Raw genomic sequence first — 17337 nt, 5'->3', positions numbered from 1 at the left:
CCATTCTGTGTATATTTCAAGTTACGACGCAAATAATGAAAGGTTAATTTTGGATGGGACTCTACATACTCTAGATATCTACAGTAGGTCTGTAAATATTTAAGTGTCCCAACACAGGGAAGATCCCTGAGGCCTAAACCAAGGCAAGGAGGCTGTGTATGACAAAAGTGACAAATCCAAAAAAATAGAAATAATTGAACAGAGAAATAGTTTGTAAAGTGAGAAGGGATGCCAGGAAGGTAAACGGTTGGAGAATTAAATCGTACATGGATTCCATGCCTTTTTATTTAATTTTTTTTACTTTATCCTGTAAGATAGCTGCCAGCTTTTGATTAAAAAGTACCATGACCTTTTATTTCACCTGTGACCAGAGTTCCAAACCAACATGGTCTTTCTAAAGTCTGTTTAGTGAATGTAAAGATAAGTCAGGAGCTTAAATTGGTGTGCGGTGCATTGCAATGGTTAATTTTTAGGGACGCTAAAGCCCAAGACCATGTAAGCTAGTTGATAACCCCTAGTATAAAAGTTTGGTTCTTTCACATTCTGACCAAATGTGTTCTAGAATACCAGGTTCTCAACCCTGAAAGCAGAGGTTTGAGGTGCCCTAGACAAATTTGGCCAATCTTTAAGCTACCACTTAACACCTAAACAAAAGCTTATATTTGCCTTCAATAAATGAGTTTAACAATACATGTGCAATTGTATCGCAGATTTGGACCCACTGGTGCGGCTCCAGTGGTCCGCCCAGGTCTTTTTCCCACCAAAAGACATAAGGTAGGGGTATGACAGATTGTCCTCCAAAGGGGAGTTATAGATTGAAGATAGTATACCGTTTTTAGAAAGTGGATCGTGCAGGCAATATATGCTTAAAAGTGGTGAGAGTCAAAAGCGATTGTCTTTTATGGTCGACTGTACTTTTTTACAAATTTGAAGATAATTAGTTCTACAGATGGAGCCTGGTGTGAAGATTTCCAGTGAAGAGAAATTTTACAAATCATGCACCCAGCGAATATCTGTTTTATACCACCACAAAAATCAACATGGCTCATTGCATCCTGGGGAAAAAGATTGTTAGTGAGGGTTGCAAGGGATGTAAGTAGTCTCCTAGAATATTTTACAGAAACCCTATTATTTTGCTAGTGCTAGCGCACTGAATTATTGTTTGAGAGTCAGGAGCTGTCGATAGGACAGTGTCTATTGCCAGGAGCCTGACCAGGTATTCTCTGATGCTGTTTTAAAATGGAGTGTATGATAAAGAGGCCAGGGGGGTAATTTGTGCTGCTAGGTAGTAATATATGGTATTGATGATCTCCCTTTGGCCATTGGGAAAAATAAAATCTTTTTAGAGACTTCATCTAAAATCTTGCCACATGAACCTTTTACATGCCTGTTGAATCGACTGTGATAACTGGAAGGGAATTTATGAATGGGAGGACCCTGAATTTACAGTTGTCTTTTCCAGCCAAGATATTACATTTTTCCTCCAGGATTCAGTTGTAGATACGATTTGTAAAAAAAAAACTGGTTAACTGGATGTAAAATCTTTAACAATGATAAATCTTATGAAGACACCCAACGATAGGGAAAGTTATCTTTGAGAGATTGGATTTGATCCTCTGTAAATATAACACTTAAGATCATGGATTTTGTTAACTAGCAATCCTGAAATAGCTGAAAGTCATTTAAGATTTGAATAAGGTTTGAAAGCAAGATAGTGGAGTAGTAAGAAACAAAAAGACACTGTCTGAAAAAGACACAACTTATGTCGGTATCTGGCCACCCTTGTGCTTTGAATGTCCAGGTTGGCCTTAGTACTGAAGGACATGTTTCAATCGCAGGAGCGAATTATTTAGGGGTATAGAGGGCATCCCTGTATTGTACTCCAAAGAACAGGAAAGTGAGGTGATCCAAATCCTGCATAATGTGTAAACACCTTTTGGTTATCTTGTAAGGCCCTTATGGCCTTCTAGTGTTCCTCGTTGCTCTGGACTGGCTCAGGCAGATGTTGAATGTGACTTGGTAAGACTTCTAGTGGATGCTCTGTGGGCTCTGCCAGGTCATCAGGATTTTTTTGTCTCAGAGAGATTTGCCATCCTGCTTTGTCTGCTGGCTTTAATGCAATGGCTCTTGAAGCCCAGGTTTTGAGATGGGGATATCTCAATCTGATTTCTATGGTGTTATAAGCTAGGGAACCCTCTTTCCAACAAGGACTGTCATCAGACATGAAAGGGATACTTTATATATTGCAAGTGTCTCAAGGTTTCCACCCTCGGTGTTTCTCTGAGGGACAAATCCTTTCATTCCAACAGTTGGGTCTGGATCAGCATTGTCTCTAAACGCTACTTAAGGTCAGGTTCCTGTCTTTTTTCATGCTCTATTTTGTTTCAGAGACCGTTGCGCACACAAACTTTAAGCTTCTCCTGTTCCAGGGTGACTGTGAGATCTGAATCTGGTTCTCTCTGTGCTTCACAAGCTGCTGCTTGAAGCCATCAAACATTCTTCTTTCTACTCCCACCCACAAGGTGGTGTTCCTTGTAGCCATCATCTCTGTAAGGCAAATGTTGAATTTGTCATCCTACAGGGAGCTTTTTCTGATTTTGCATGTGGACAAGGCGGTTTTGGGACTTTTTTCTGCCTTTCACCTCAACATGCTTTAGTTGTCCAAAAGGAATTTCCCTCCATTGTATGGTTGTGGCTTTGGCTGTCCGAGTTTTTCTTAGCCACTGCTTTTAGAACGGCTGATTCCCCTCTTCATCTCCAAGGTGATGCAGACTGATTTGTAATTTAAGCTTATGGACTCGAGGATCAGTTCCCACCCTTTCCTGTCAAGGCACACTCTGCTAGGTCAGTTAGTGCTTCTTGGGCTTTTTCCGCTTCAAGCAACAGTTTTCCTCTTTGCAGCATAGTCCCCTGGTCTTCTGTTTACATGTTCTCAAATTACTAGCAGGTGGAAGTCCCAAAGGTGAAATATTTCTTGTGTCCCTCAATGGATAAGAAAAAAAAAATTGGAATTTTGTACGTGCTGTAAAATCCTTTTCTTGGAGGTATATGCTTTTCTACCTAGTTGTGACATGCTAGTAGCTGAACGTGTTATCCCTGGCTGGCCTACTGCTTTTTGTTTGCCATTGTCCAATACTTCAGTATAACAAGAAAGTGAAAGACCTCTGTGTCATTCAGGGACTCCAAGGAAAGGATTTTATGGTGAGTACCAAAAAATTATTTTTTTTTTGTCCTACTGGCTGTGAATACACAGCAGGTGTATTAACTAAGAAGCCTGTTTTTATTTATTTTTTATTTATTTATTTTTTTTAGGAATTGAAATGCAGCCTTATATTCCAATGGTGTTGCACCAACTTGTAGAAATCATTAACAAACCCAACACGCCAAAGACTCTTTTAGAGAATACAGGTACCCTGTGCCAACTGTTTGAAGAGCGAGTGTTTTTTTTTCTAAAGATGTGGGAGTTTTCTGCTTTTTATACTCATGATCACTTCTTTAAATGCCAAAATGTTTACAAGCCACAGTTGTTTTGCAGTTCGCAACATTTAGTAGTTATCAAAAGAAAATGTTCCCCAATGCTGTACATCCTAGAAAGAATAAAACACTTTGTATTGTAACCATTTATTTACTCCATGTGGCCAAGCCACTTTTTCCAAATACATCAGTTTCTCTTTCACAGGGAAAAGGAGTGTTGACTTGTCCTTAATTGTCTAGGACAGGGGTCTCCAAACTTTTCAAACAAAGGGCCAGTTTGTCTTTCAGACTTAAGGAGGGCCAGGTTGTGGCTAGTGGGGATAGAAGGAGTAGTGCCCCATTATTGGTGTCAGTGGGAGAAATAGTGCCCCATCATTGGTCTTAGTGGGAGGAGTAGTACCTCATCATTGGTTTCAGTGGAGTAAATAGTGCCCCATTGTTGGTGTCAGTGGGAGGATTAGTGCCTCTTATCATTGGGAGGAGTAGTCCCCCCAAGGGCCAGATAAAGGCTAGCAGAGGGGCGCATCGGGCTTGCGCTCCACAATTTGGAGACCAGTGGTCTTGGAAAAGGACAGCTAAGGCATTTCTCATTTCCATGTCGTGAGTAATTTCCATGTCAGTTAAAGGGTTAAAATAGTCTGTTTTTTCTGATGGCTTAAATGTGGTCACCAAGAGTTATTCTTCATACATTTGGCCCACAAAGAAACATACGCACACCTAGGATGCATATGTAAGCGATCGTGTCACACATATTATGTCTGATCGCACACACCAGAGTGAGGAATAATTCCAGGGCCATCATTTTACAGTCGTCTCTAAACTGATAACCTGTAAACATTTTTAAAAAATTGCTGATGTGCTATTACTACAGTTTCGTAAGTTGTAGTTTTTCAGGTGCATGGAATTGTGAGGCCTGACTTATTTGATATTTGCTTTACAAAATTTTATCTTTTAAATTAAAAAAAAAATGGATAATGTGTTTTTGTACACTAAAATTTATTTTTTCTGCAAAAATTGGTTTGATAAAGTTGAGCAAATATCTTTAACGACTTCAAAAATGTCTACTACCATATTTTATTCTACAATTCCTCTGCTTTCTAAAAATGACGTATTTAGCTGTTTAATTTTTCAGTCCAAAAAGTTTAATTTTAATTTGTTCAGCACCTAAAGGGTTAAAGCTCAGCTCCAGCCAGGCTTCTTTGTTTTATATTTAGATATGGACAGAGTCAGAAATTAAATGAACCTCTGTTTTTATTTTCAGGTGTATGTCCTCATTAGGAAGGTTTCCCCTTGCTTACTGTCAGGACAGAAAGTGAAAAATTCCTTTCATTGCTCTCATTTCTTGCCCTGGTGCCACGGGTAGGAATGGAGAGGAATACCATGGCATTATGAACAACAATAAAAACAAATTACTTGAGTTTTTATTCTTACAAGTCTAAAAATATTATCGTTTTGGCTGGAGTTAGGCTTTAAAGTGGACTTTCAATTAGAGATTTTTATATATATATAGTTATATTAGTCCAAGCTGGACCAATGTATCAATGTATAATACCATATCTGGCTGAAGCCATTGAAAGCTGGAAATCACTGAAGTGTAAACACTGCTACTCCAGTGATCTCCACTTGCTTCTGTGTCCCATGCTGAGTGACTGGCCTGACGCATGCTGAACACAGGTTAGCTGCTCAGCACGAGTGCCTTTCAGAGACTTCTTTGCATTTTCTGAATGAATGCAAATCATTCTCTGATTGGATGAGGTGGAAAGGTGGGCCAGTGATAAATGCCACCTGTTCTGAGTGGCTAACTTCCTGTGTTCTAAATGCAGCAGGCTAGCTGCTTAGGACCCAAAAACAAGAGAGAACAATGGAGTAGCGGTGTCTAATTCAGTTATTTCCAGCTTCCAGGACCAGGTATGATATATATATATATAGTTACATTGGTCCAAGCTGGACCAGTGTAACTGTCATACATATACCATACCTAGAATTCATATTGATGCCAGGGAACTTTTAATTTTCATTGATAACTATAAAAAGGTTTAGAAATGTTGAGTCGTGCTTCTTTAGATTTTCTACAGCTTTACTGTAACAGACTGGACTTGAACATTTTATTGTCTTTTTTTTTTTTATCAAATGTGAATTTAAAGTAGAAGTAAAGACAAAAATAAGGTTTAAAGCCTTGTCCTCCCCTTTGCTGATAATCATGCTACATACGGTTTGCACTAAATTATACTTTTTTTTTTTTTTTACCCCCTCAATACTTTGGAGCGGTCACGTGATTGCACACCTCCATCACCGTGCATCCGTGAGAGGCCTGGCAGCAGTACTGAATTCACTTCGCTGTAATGTCACCCGCCAGCTTCCAGTTTTCTACCATTGTCAAAGGGGGAGAGCGGTCCCACTCAGTAGCTGTAGCAAGCCTCTCACTGACACACAGCAAACTGTGTAGCCACATGACCGCTCCAAAAGAGAAAAAGAAAAGGTATTTACACTGTAATTTATTGCAAGTAGTATGCAGCTTATTTATCAACAGTGGGGAGGCAAGGCTTTAGTGTTTTAGCTTTTACTTCTACATTAAATGATCAGAAAACTTCCACATTTACAAACTAATGCATTTTTGCAGTGTGTTAAGTTTATAAAGAGAATGCCTTTTGTCACGGAAGCTCAATGTTGTCCGTTACAGCAGGGTTTTTAGCCTGTGAATTGTTTTAATCCTGTGTGATTGGAGATGGTGTATAGCAGAACTATAATCTCCAAGCCATAGTAGGGAAATAGTTGATATATTTACAGCAACATTGTTGTAAGGCTCATGTACTGTTGTATTTTTGTTTAGTTGTTTTTTGTATTTTCTTTTTATAAATGTTCAATGTGATGTGCTTTTTGACTAAAGGTTCACTGTGGGATGAAAAATGACGTAAGAGAATGCAACATGTGGTAGACTTCTCTGACCCCTTAATTTTTGCATTTTGGGCTTGAGCTTTTGTGCTCTCTAAAAAAAGGCCTTTTCTGAGCAGAGCAGTTAAGATTATCTGGTAATATGCAAAAAGGTCCTGGAGCTTCTCTTGCTGTCTGGAAAAAGTAAATGTTCAAATGCAATATTTCACAATCACCAGACTACATTTAAAAAAATAACTAAGAGGTTTAGTCCTGAAGAAAATGTACACTGCTCAAAAAAATTAAAGGAACACATTTTAATCAGAGTATCGCATCAAGTCAATAAGGCCCCTGAGATATTGATCTGCTCAGTTAAGTAGCAGAGGGGATTGTTAAGCAGTTTCAGCTGCTTTGGTGTTAATGAAATTAATAGGTGCACTAGATGGGCAAAAATGAGACTACCCCCAAAACAGAAATGGTTTTACAGGTGGAGGCCACTGACGTTTTTTCCCTACTCTTTTTGACTGTTTTTCACTAGTTTTGCATTTGGCTAGGGTCATTGTCACTACTGGTAGCATGAGGCGATACCAGGACCCTACAGAGTTTGCACAGGCAGTCCAACTCCTCCAGGATAGCACATCAATACATGCCTTTGGCAGAATGTTTGCTGTGTCTCACCATTTTGGTGGTGGATCAGTGATGGTCTGGGAAGGCATATCCATGGGGGGTGCACTGACCTCTACAGGCTAGACAACGGCAACCTGACTGCCATTAGGTATCAGGATGAAATCCTTGGACCCATTGTCAGACCCTATGCTGGTGCAGTGGGTCCTGGGTTCCTCCTGGTTCATGACAGTGCCTGGCCTCATGTTACGAGAGTATGCAGGCAGTTCCTATAGAATGAAGGAATTGATACCGTTGAATGTCCACCATGCTTGCCTGACCTAAATCCAATAGAACACCACTGGTATATCATGTTTCTGTCCATCCGGCGCTGCCAGGTTGCACCTCAGACTGTCCAGGAACTCAGTGATGCCCTGATCCAGATCTAGGAGGAATTACCCCAGGACACCATTCGTCTCATTAGGAGCATGCCCCAGCATTATCAGACATGCATACATGCACGTGGGGGCCATACAAAGTACTGAGTATTTTTACTTGCTGCAATGAAATTTCAGCAAAATGGACTAGCTGCTCCATCATTTTTTAACTGGTTTTTAGGGTGTCTTTGAATTCAGTCCTCTGTAGGTTGATAATTTTCATTTCCATCAAACAATGGGGCATCCTTGCATTCCTAACACATTACCCAGTCCATATCCATATAGATATCCAGCAGGATATTTTTCCCCATTGAGATCTGATGTGTTTTCAATGTGTTCCTTTAATTTTTTTGAGCAGTGTATATGTATGAGATGAAAGCCAATGAATCAACCATTTAAAGTAGCCCTGTCACCACATGGTACCTTGTAGACACAGCCCAAGCTGTAAAAGAAGAGCATGTTTACCTTTTCAGAGGCCCTTCTCTTCAAATTTCACCGCTGCAGGTATTACACTTTTGGGTGCGACGTATACCTGCTCCTTCCACAGCATACTTTTGTTCCACCCAATGACTCGTATGTCACTGTCAGACATTTGAGTCTGAAGGAGGAACCACATCATCCTGCCAGGGTAGCAGGTAATCATAACACCTGGAAGGGAAAAATTCCTGCAGTGGCCGAGGAGCAGCAGTGTAACTATTCGAAAACACACACCACAGAAAAGTATACATTTATCCCCTTCTTTTCCAGACTGGCTGTGTTTACAAGCAACAGTACGGTTATTTTATTTTCTATACCTTTTTTAATTTTTTTTTATATACACCAGAACTGGGTGCGGGAAACCAGTGTTCCGTGCACGTATCCCACACCGTGTTCAAGCACACTGCATTAGTTAACGACACCCCAAATGCAGATTGCAAATGTGCATTTTCCTGCACCGAATTGTAAGTACCATGTGATCCAGTTGCAGTGCAGTTTTTTTTTTTTTTTCCTTCTATTTATAAAGTTGTCCATGCACAACTTTTGGTGCAGATCGTGATTGCTGTGCCTGGATCCTGCAGACTTTCTCAGGACATCATACCAGCAGGCATTTACTGAATGACAGGAAAGATCAATTGACTCCGTAGAGCGTTCACCAGCACCCTGGTAGTTCATTAAGAACTACAAGCTGTCAGTTGCTAACCATAGCTGTAGTTCTTCCATTCACAGAACTATGTGAATGAATGACGTGGCCATGTGGGTGGAGCCCTGCACAGCCACGTTTTTATTAGTGACAGCGAGTGCAAGGAGAAGATCCCTGGCTTGCGGTCAAAGGGAGACAGAGTATCAGGGAGTGGCTGCAGGAACGGGAACATGTTGCATGTTCCACCCTAAAAACGATTGGAACATGTTCCAAAGGTGTGAAATTAACCTTTAATGCAGTTTTTTATTATAGGCAACCTCTTTATATTTTTTCCCATTCTGTCTTTTAAATGAATAAAGCAGTTTCCCAGGGAATGGTACTTGATCTGTCTGGGTGGTAAATAGCAGTGCTTTACATTTAAAAAGAGGAATTCAATAGATCCTTTTTATTAAAGCACACGTCAGGTTCTGTTAACATGCTTCTGCTCTCACCATTCTCACCAAGTGAAAATTTTTTTTTTGAAGATAGGTGGGAGTAAAACAGAAACTGCCATAGATGGATGAAAATTTGGCTGGTCCCTGCTGAAGCTGCAGAATTTCGATCCATCTATGGCCAACTTTACTCTCTACAACATACTGCAATTTAACAGGGTTCCTACCAAATAACCTGTGGAGCTTTCTGCACTAGAATAAGGCAATACAGAGTGTAGACAGGTTATGTTGACACTTCTGATCATTGGCTTTTTGGGAGAGAAGGTTTTCTATTATGTTTGGATATGACAGAGCCATTATGGGAATCTTTAGCAGACACTGAGTGCGGCAGGAAAGAAAAACTTGGCATCTTTTACACTACCGAGCAAATATCTGCAGACATAGCTGCCACAGTCGAGGTGATAATGGCAAACATCCCACAGTAGATTTACTGTCTGCATAATTACATGCTGCTCTTGGGTATTGCAGTGATTGTGATGTTTTTTTGCACCACACAAGCTTTGCTTATGGAACAGTATGTACATTAAAAAATACTGAAATATTCTAGTTTAAAATACAACTCAAACCAAAATGATTTTGAAGTTTTGGGATAGATTCCCTGTTGTTTTTTATTGCTCTTTTATCTATGTCCCCATTGGGAATACTTTCTCTCACTTTCTGTACTGCAGGCAAAACAGGAAGTGCGACAACCATTAACTTTTGATTTCCCCTCATATTTTGTCCCACATAAAAAAGACAGAAGGGCAAACTGTGATTAAGTAATGATCCCACATTGAGCTTTTAAACTGAAAGAACATCATCTGCTTTTAATTGCATGCTGTCATCAGACTGTTCACAAATGCCTGTTTAATGGGAATGTTGCATAGTTTGTGTCACCTGAACATGGGTTTTGTTTTATGCTGCTTTCTATACAGATCTGCTGAGTTTTTAGTATTTGTTTACTTTGCTTACAGAATTTTTAAATTACTTCCAGCATCCCCTCTCATTTCTCTTGTCTGGACAATTAAATCACCCCTAACGAGAGAGCACACCTAAAATGCACAGACTGAAATAAAAGAACAATATGATTATGTTTAAAAGCATTTTATTCTTCTAGTGCTTGGAATTAGTTTTCACAATACAATTTTTGCAATACCTGTTTTTACACTATCATCTTGGCTATATACTTACTAGGTTTCCTAGTCTCCTTTTGCCTCTTTGAAATAACTTGGCTTTTGATATTTGTATATGTATATTCAAATCCCCACCTTTTATACAGTGTATGCCGTGAACGTGCTTAACTCCATAAAGGGCAGGTATTCCTGCCGCAATACACGTGCAAGTTGGTTTTGACAGTTTGACCAGTCACTTGGGTCTTTTTAATGCATGCACTTTCTGGGATTTGTTTCTAGGAGTGAGCGCTGAGCAGCTTCTGCACTAGCCAGATTTGGATTATGAAGCTGCTGAGTCCATCCCTTTTGCTCTACAGTAATGATCTGCTTGATCCTATTGGTATCACTTTCCATGACAAAGTATATCTAAACCCAGGAACAAAAAATTAAGTGGAACTAAACCCACCAATTTAACTTCCTTGAATAACTGTAAAGTGCCAAACACATTGCATTGTGGGAACAAGTGATTTCTGTTGAAAGCTTTTGCGTGTCACACATAGAGCAACCCATTCAAACCATTGGGCTGCCCTATGCACGTTTGTCACCCGAAAGAAACTCCTCCTTTTAGGGTGACACGCTTAAGGTAATTTTTAAATGCACATTTTGGCGTAAATCAGTCTCAGCAGAATTGCAATGCATACTGGGTGCCATGAAGGATAATGCCACCCAAGCATTCATCGGTCGTTTTACTGCAATTTGGAATTGCCAGCTGAATCACTGCGACTCTGCCAGCAATTCCAAATCTCCACGTGTGAATGCAACCTCATAGTTTCTAGTGTGCTTATTGGCTGCTCCCAGTTGAATTGTCTAGCCATCAAATAACTGGTGTCATAACTGAAAACCTGCAGCATCATGGTTACTGCAGATCAAGCAGAGGCTAAGATAGCAGTGTTTATGGCTGTAAAGGATGGGATTTATTAGTTCTGCTTTAAAATATTGCAGCTTATCAAACAGTTCTTAGATGTATTGACCCTCCCTTTTTTTTTTATTATTATTATTTTTGCCCAAGTCAGTAAGAGGAATTTACAAAGACTGGATCAGCTGTGCATTGCAACCATTCAGCTTCCACTTTTGAAAGCCTAAACAAGTTAAAATAGAAGTTGATTGGTTACTATGCTCAGCTGCTCCAGATTCTGACTGCTGGAGTTTGAATATATTCCCACAATGTTCTTTTTACTTCTCGTGCGCTAAACTTAATATAGGCTATAGTAAATGTTCTTGCTATGGTATGGAGATGCAAGGTAGCAGTGGTTGTAGTCCAAATAGGAGAATAGCCTAGGGTGGTCCTACACCTCACGGATAAAGTTCAGTGGAACTTGTCACCTTTGGAAAACAAGCATATTACTGGCTGGTTTACCAGGTGAAAATAAATAAAAGCTTGAATAAAGGAAACTAATGCAGTCACCACATCTAAGTATTAGTAAGCTTTTATGTACACATTTTTGCTCTTGAGTTTAGATAAGCTCTAACTCCTCACCCTGAATATTGTTTAACTCTAAGAAAATGAAAGGAATCCCTTGTCACAAACATTTTCAAGAATGACAGATGCGTAGTTCATTGCTGGTGTATTTTTGTCAATGTAAGCATGACCTTACTGGCAAGTCATAGGTGGGTGCACAAAAAGAGCAGTTTTTCTGTAGTTGTCTAGCTTTGCCTAATGCTACTTGCAGGATTTCTCTGGACACAACAAAATTTATCAACTAGTGTCTGTCCATCTGGAAACTAAAATGATTCTGGATCATAGTTGATTTTGGGGTGTATGCCTTTTAATGCATGTAAGCATGTCCCTTACACAGCATAAAGGTTTTTTCTAGAAAGAAAAAAAACAGCATAATTTTTTAGTTACATTCAGCTTGTGTTCCTTTTGACCTTTTTCTGAGTTGCTTTTGCAGGCACGTTGGCCCATGGGAGAAGAGAAAACCTAGTGTAAACAACTTCTCCTGTACACAAGCCCTAGTGCTGAGGCTTAAAGCAGAGCATGCATGACTTTTTGGTGCCTTTGAGAAAGAGCTGCAGTAATCTGAAGCTAAGTTGCATGTGCTATTCAGTGCACTTGCTAATATGAAATAAAAGGAAAAGTCCCAGAAAGCAGTCAGCACACAGGCTCCATTTTTTGCTTCTTAAAGATGCCCGTCTGCTCCTAGATTTAACTGATTAGCTCTTGATGACTGCTTGTATATCAGGCCTATGTGTTAGTTCTCACTAGCAAAAAACAGATCTGATGGGGCTTGATAAAATATTACAAATCTCTAGTGAAACATCATAGTGTCTGATTGTGGCCCAGTTTGGATTGCTCAGTCCTTGATTGCATTTTCAGTAATAGCAAAACAGTGACATTGCATGTGTTGTAAAAAGTGGTATCATTTGATTATTAAAGGGGTTAAAAAAATAGAGTAAGGCATGGATCAGATGCCTAGAAGATAGATCACTGACAATATGGAACTTCAGAGCTTTTATCAGTAAATGGTTACGGCTGTAAAATTAATAATTAGTTTTCCATATTTGTGCATTCAGTCTGTCAATCGAGCAAAGTAGGCTCTGTGTTTTAGGTGTTCTCTCATTTGCTTCCCCTTCTTCATTCCCCTTGCCTTCCCCTACCTTCCAAACCTCTAACCTTCTTCAGATGGTTTTGCCATGTGTCACTACCTTTGCAAAGGCAGTGCTCATAAACTACACTAGTGATATCTTATGTTTATTATCATACACAGATTCTGTTTTCTGTTTCTGAGTTATTTGTTGTTTTTTTCTTTATTTTTTTCTCCTCCCCCCCTCATTTGCTCATGTCTTGGTTGGCGTTTGGTGGTGTATAACCGTGATTGCGTTGCCTTAGCAATAACAATTGGTCGTCTTGGTTACGTTTGTCCTCAAGAGGTGGCCCCCATGCTACAGCAGTTTATAAGACCCTGGTGTGTATTCTTCAATCTTTTTTTAAATCATTTCTCTTCATGTTTTCTTTATAGTTCACATCTTTTGGATTTTTTTTTTTTTTTTTCTTCGTCAGTTATTACATGAAGTCATTTGTCAACAATGTGACTAATCTTGTCCTAGGTTTCGTCACTTTTTTTTTTCCTTTCAAACATTGTCATGTAAACTGTTACCTATTTCTTTGTTGTGGCTAACTAATTGATGATGCATGGGAGCATGGGATAAGATTGTCACATGCTTGCTGTGTCTAGAGCTTGTTGTATATCAAGTTTACCTGTAGTCTAGACATTGGAGGGAGCCATTTTGTGGATGTTGCCTCCTTTCTGAACTAGAAACTAGTGATCTCAATGTTAAAATACATTCTTCAACCCTCTCCCATGCGTAAACTACAGGTACACTTAAAGCGGCATCAATTGTGAATTGATAGAAATGATGCATGCATATATTCTGCACGCCAATGAGTTATGTCTTACAATACATTAGTTACATTGGCGACTTTCCTGAAATGTATTTTTTGTGGTATATGGCAGATTTAAATATACAGCTGTTTTTATTTTGCTACATTAAAGATATTTTAAGGCAGTGGTCCATACTGTGGGGACTTTTGTTAAAAAGAGGACATACACAGGCAGATGGAGCCACCTTAGATTTCTCTTCTTTGTCTGGCTGCCACATGTACAACAGGTTAGACAATCAATGCTGATGGCCAAATATGATAAATAGTCAATACGTAGTCAAAATTTACTTGGGTCACACATGCCAGATCATCTCTCTCCATGTTCAGATGATGTCCCAACAGGTAAAGGTCAATTGCAGCTGAAGTGTGCTGGGTATTGGTAGAGTAGGGGTTAAATTATCCTACTCTACAGATTCTGTATGTGAATGGACATTTCAATAGTGCCTTATAGTGTGTGAGATTTGCGATACCATTTTACTTTTCTTTTGTTTTGTTTTTTCCCTTTAGCCTGTTAAATGTATTTTTCTGAAAATTAAAAGAAAACACCAGCACTTCAGCATCTTTGCATTTAGAGTTTTAACACTTGCTTCTATATCTTTCATATTATGGTAAAGTTGAGGGTAGTGTAACTTGTCTGGGATTTCCTTAGGTGTACATCATTACGAAACATCCGGGACAATGAGGAGAAGGATTCTGCTTTTCGTGGAATTTGTACTATGATCAGTGTTAATCCTGGAGGTGTTGTTCAGGTAAAAATGGCCTTGAATTTTTTTTTTTTTTTTTTTTATTGTTGCATCTAAAAATTTTGACATTTATCTTATCATTCCTGTGTACACTTCTAACAGAGCAAAAACATGCTCCTCACTTTAGTTATCCGTTCTTTGATCTATAGTATTAAGTTGTATATATTTTTATTATGGGATTGGACAGGTATACTATAGTTTTCATAAATGTTTCTAAAAGAAAACGTCATTCGCCAAAGTAGTACTTGGATATTGATCTCATTTTTATAATTTTCAGGATTTTATATTTTTCTGTGATGCTGTTGCATCGTGGATTAATCCAAAGGAAGATCTTCGGGACATGTTCTGTAAGGTATTACACAAACTTCAGTTCTAATTTTTCCAAATTATTGACAAGACTCTTCTGGACTTTTAATATCCTAGTTTGTTTTAATTCTGTTACTGTACAGCACTGCAGTTTAACACTGTTACGGAACAGATGGATAGTAGAGTTATTTCATGTGCTGGAAATGTAGTTACCACTCACCATTTTTTGATTGGCATTATTTAAATTTTGTATTTTCTTTCTGTGTATTGCCTATAGAATCCAGTGGTGCTGTAAAGAGTACTTTTCCTTATTGGCTCTTTAAGAAGAGCAAAAATATTTCTCTCTAATGTAATTTAATACCAGAATTTTTAAGGGGCAAACACTCTCCAATGCTCTGGAGCTGCTATATTTGGTAGCTTCAGATAACATAGAGAAGCCATCGTTTCATCTTTTTCCTCACAATTGTTTACTGAGAAGCGGTGAACCCAGTATTAAGATGTCACATGATCAGGAAACTGCAGGTTGACAGGTTGGATATGGAATCTGCATAATGATGTGGATGGGGCCACCAAAATATAATACAGAATATTATGTTTACATATATTCAAGCTAGTGAACAGAGGGGACTAATGGTGTTTTAGCCAAGGCATGTATTCAGCTGCTTCGTTTTGATTCTGCAGTCTAAGGCAATGAAATTTGATTTTCTTTGTAGATTCTTCACGGATTTAAAAACCAAGTAGGGGATGAAAATTGGAGACGCTTTTCAGACCAGTTTCCACTTCCGCTTAAAGAACGTCTTGCAGCATACTATGGAGTTTAACCTAGATGTGCTCTAGCTGCAGTCTCACCGTTAGGGGTAAGTAGCATTGCAAAATGGTATATAATGTTCTAGCAATTCCTGCCTCTACTAATGTTAAATTTGATCTTAATCTACTAGCTCTTTGGTTGCTTTGTAAGACTTAGTTGTAAAGGCTCAAGGTTTTTTTTACCTTTATGAATTTTATACCTCCCATCATACTTACCTGAGCTCCCTCTCAATCCAGCGATGTGCGCAAGAGCAGTGGCTCTCCGGAGACTCTTCCTCCTCTTTGGCTGAGACAGCAGTAGGAGGTATTGGCTCCCACTACTGTCAGTCACAGCCAGTGAGCCAGTGTAGAGCGAGCGAGGGCAGGGCCCAGCCATGTTAGTGTGTGAATGGACACAGATAGCAGTGGCTTGGGAGATCCCATAACATGCTGCTTGCTGTGTGGGCAGGAGGGAGGCACCAGGAGCACTTGCGGGGGACCCCAGAATAGGAGGGTTGGAACTGCTATGTGTATAACCCACTGCACAGAGCAGTAAGTATGATATGTTTGCTTACCTGAGCCCCATCACGTTCCAATGCTGTGAATGAGAGTAGCGGCTCTTTCCTCTGTCCCTCCTCAGAGGGCTGATCGATAGCAGCTGGAGCCATTGTCTTCTACTGCTGTCAGTCAAACTCTGGTGAGGGGTTGGGCTGTTCCCTGCTGTCTGTGCCTATAGACACAGGCAGCAGGGCTCAGGAGCAAGTGCCCCCATAAGAAGCAGCACCGGACGAAGAGGAGCCAAATGCGCCCTCGGGGGACCTGAGAAAAGGAGGTTTGAGGCTGTTGTGTGCAAAACCATTGCACAGAGTAGGTAAGTATAACATATTTGTTCTTTTAATTAAAAATAAAATGACTCTTTACAATCACTTTGCGATAATCCTTTCCTCTGAGGAACCTAAAGATTGCCATTTGTAGCCTCCCCCTCTGAGAGATATGTACTTGGCTGACCACTTGTTTGTTTAATCTAGTTCACAAATCCAAAACAAATATTGTAGATAAGGGATTTTGACTTTATTCTGACTAGCTATGCATAATTGTTTTAGGTCAGTGATTCAGAAAGTATTGAGAGTCAGTATACTAGCCAGGTAATTACCTTTTTCTAGGAGATCCATATTGGCAGCAACAATATTTCCTTTTGAGAAAAGTTTCAGCATAAAGGTGTTCTAAAGCTTTAAGGTTTTTCACTTTAATGCATTCTCTGCATGAAGGTAAAAAAAAAAAACTGTGTCCATGACCTCCATCTCCCCCTTATACTTACCTGAGCCGATTTCATTCCAGCCCTGTGCCTGAGAGCAGCAGCTCTCTCCCTCCTCACAGGGCAGATAGCAGCGGGAAGCTCCTATCAAATCCTGTAATATGGGGTCTGGGTTGAGCCCTGCTGTTTGTGTCTAGGGATGCAGGCAGCACAGCTCAGGAACGAGCATGCATAAGTCTAAGTGCCCCCATAGGAGTTGGCTTCCTATGGGGGCACTTACCAAAGAGGAGCCAGAAGCTCCTGTGGGGGACCCCAGAGGAGTAGGATAAGGCTGCTTTGTGCAAAACCATTGCACAGAGCAGATGAATAGAAAATGTTTGTTTAAAAAAAAAATATATATATATATTTATTTATTTATTTTTTGCATTTTTCCAGTTGACTATTGTAAAGGGTTCTTAATTTTTTTTTTAGATATGGGGTTACAAAACTAGGGGTGGGTTTTAAATGTTTTGGCAATTCAGGCTTCAACTAAAATTCGAGCCAGGCATGATCAGATTTACTCACTGAATGGATCTATTTTTAAGGTTGCCCCACACTTATCTCTTAAGCATTTATTGTAGATCCTATCTGTAAGTGTGTGGTTTTGCAGACCCAATGTTGTATAACGCCAGGTGACAAAACCTAAATTGCTTTAAAAAGCTTGTTCACTTATGTATAT

The 17337-nt window shown here is 39.5% G+C and overlaps 1 protein-coding gene across 1 annotated transcript in view; it reads left to right on the top strand.

Annotated features, from left to right (window-relative positions):
• Positions 1-17337, top strand: part of LOC149435260 (transportin-1-like) — a gene marked incomplete at its 5' end in the record, with an annotated part of 62534 nt that overhangs the window by 37949 nt on the left and 7248 nt on the right. Inside the window, 5 exons of the mRNA XM_089662855.1 lie at positions 3313-3408; positions 12978-13053; positions 14179-14278; positions 14550-14624; positions 15292-15435. Coding sequence (XP_089518981.1) covers positions 3313-3408; positions 12978-13053; positions 14179-14278; positions 14550-14624; positions 15292-15399 — 455 coding nt within the window. The remainder of the gene's footprint in view (positions 1-3312; positions 3409-12977; positions 13054-14178; positions 14279-14549; positions 14625-15291; positions 15436-17337) is intronic.

This window comes from Staurois parvus, unplaced genomic scaffold (assembly GCF_062004578.1).
Source record: "Staurois parvus isolate SC_StPar_1 unplaced genomic scaffold, SC_StPar_1.0 ptg001567l, whole genome shotgun sequence".
Taxonomy (NCBI): Eukaryota; Metazoa; Chordata; class Amphibia; order Anura; family Ranidae; genus Staurois; species Staurois parvus.
This window is presented reverse-complemented; position numbering and strand designations above follow the sequence as displayed.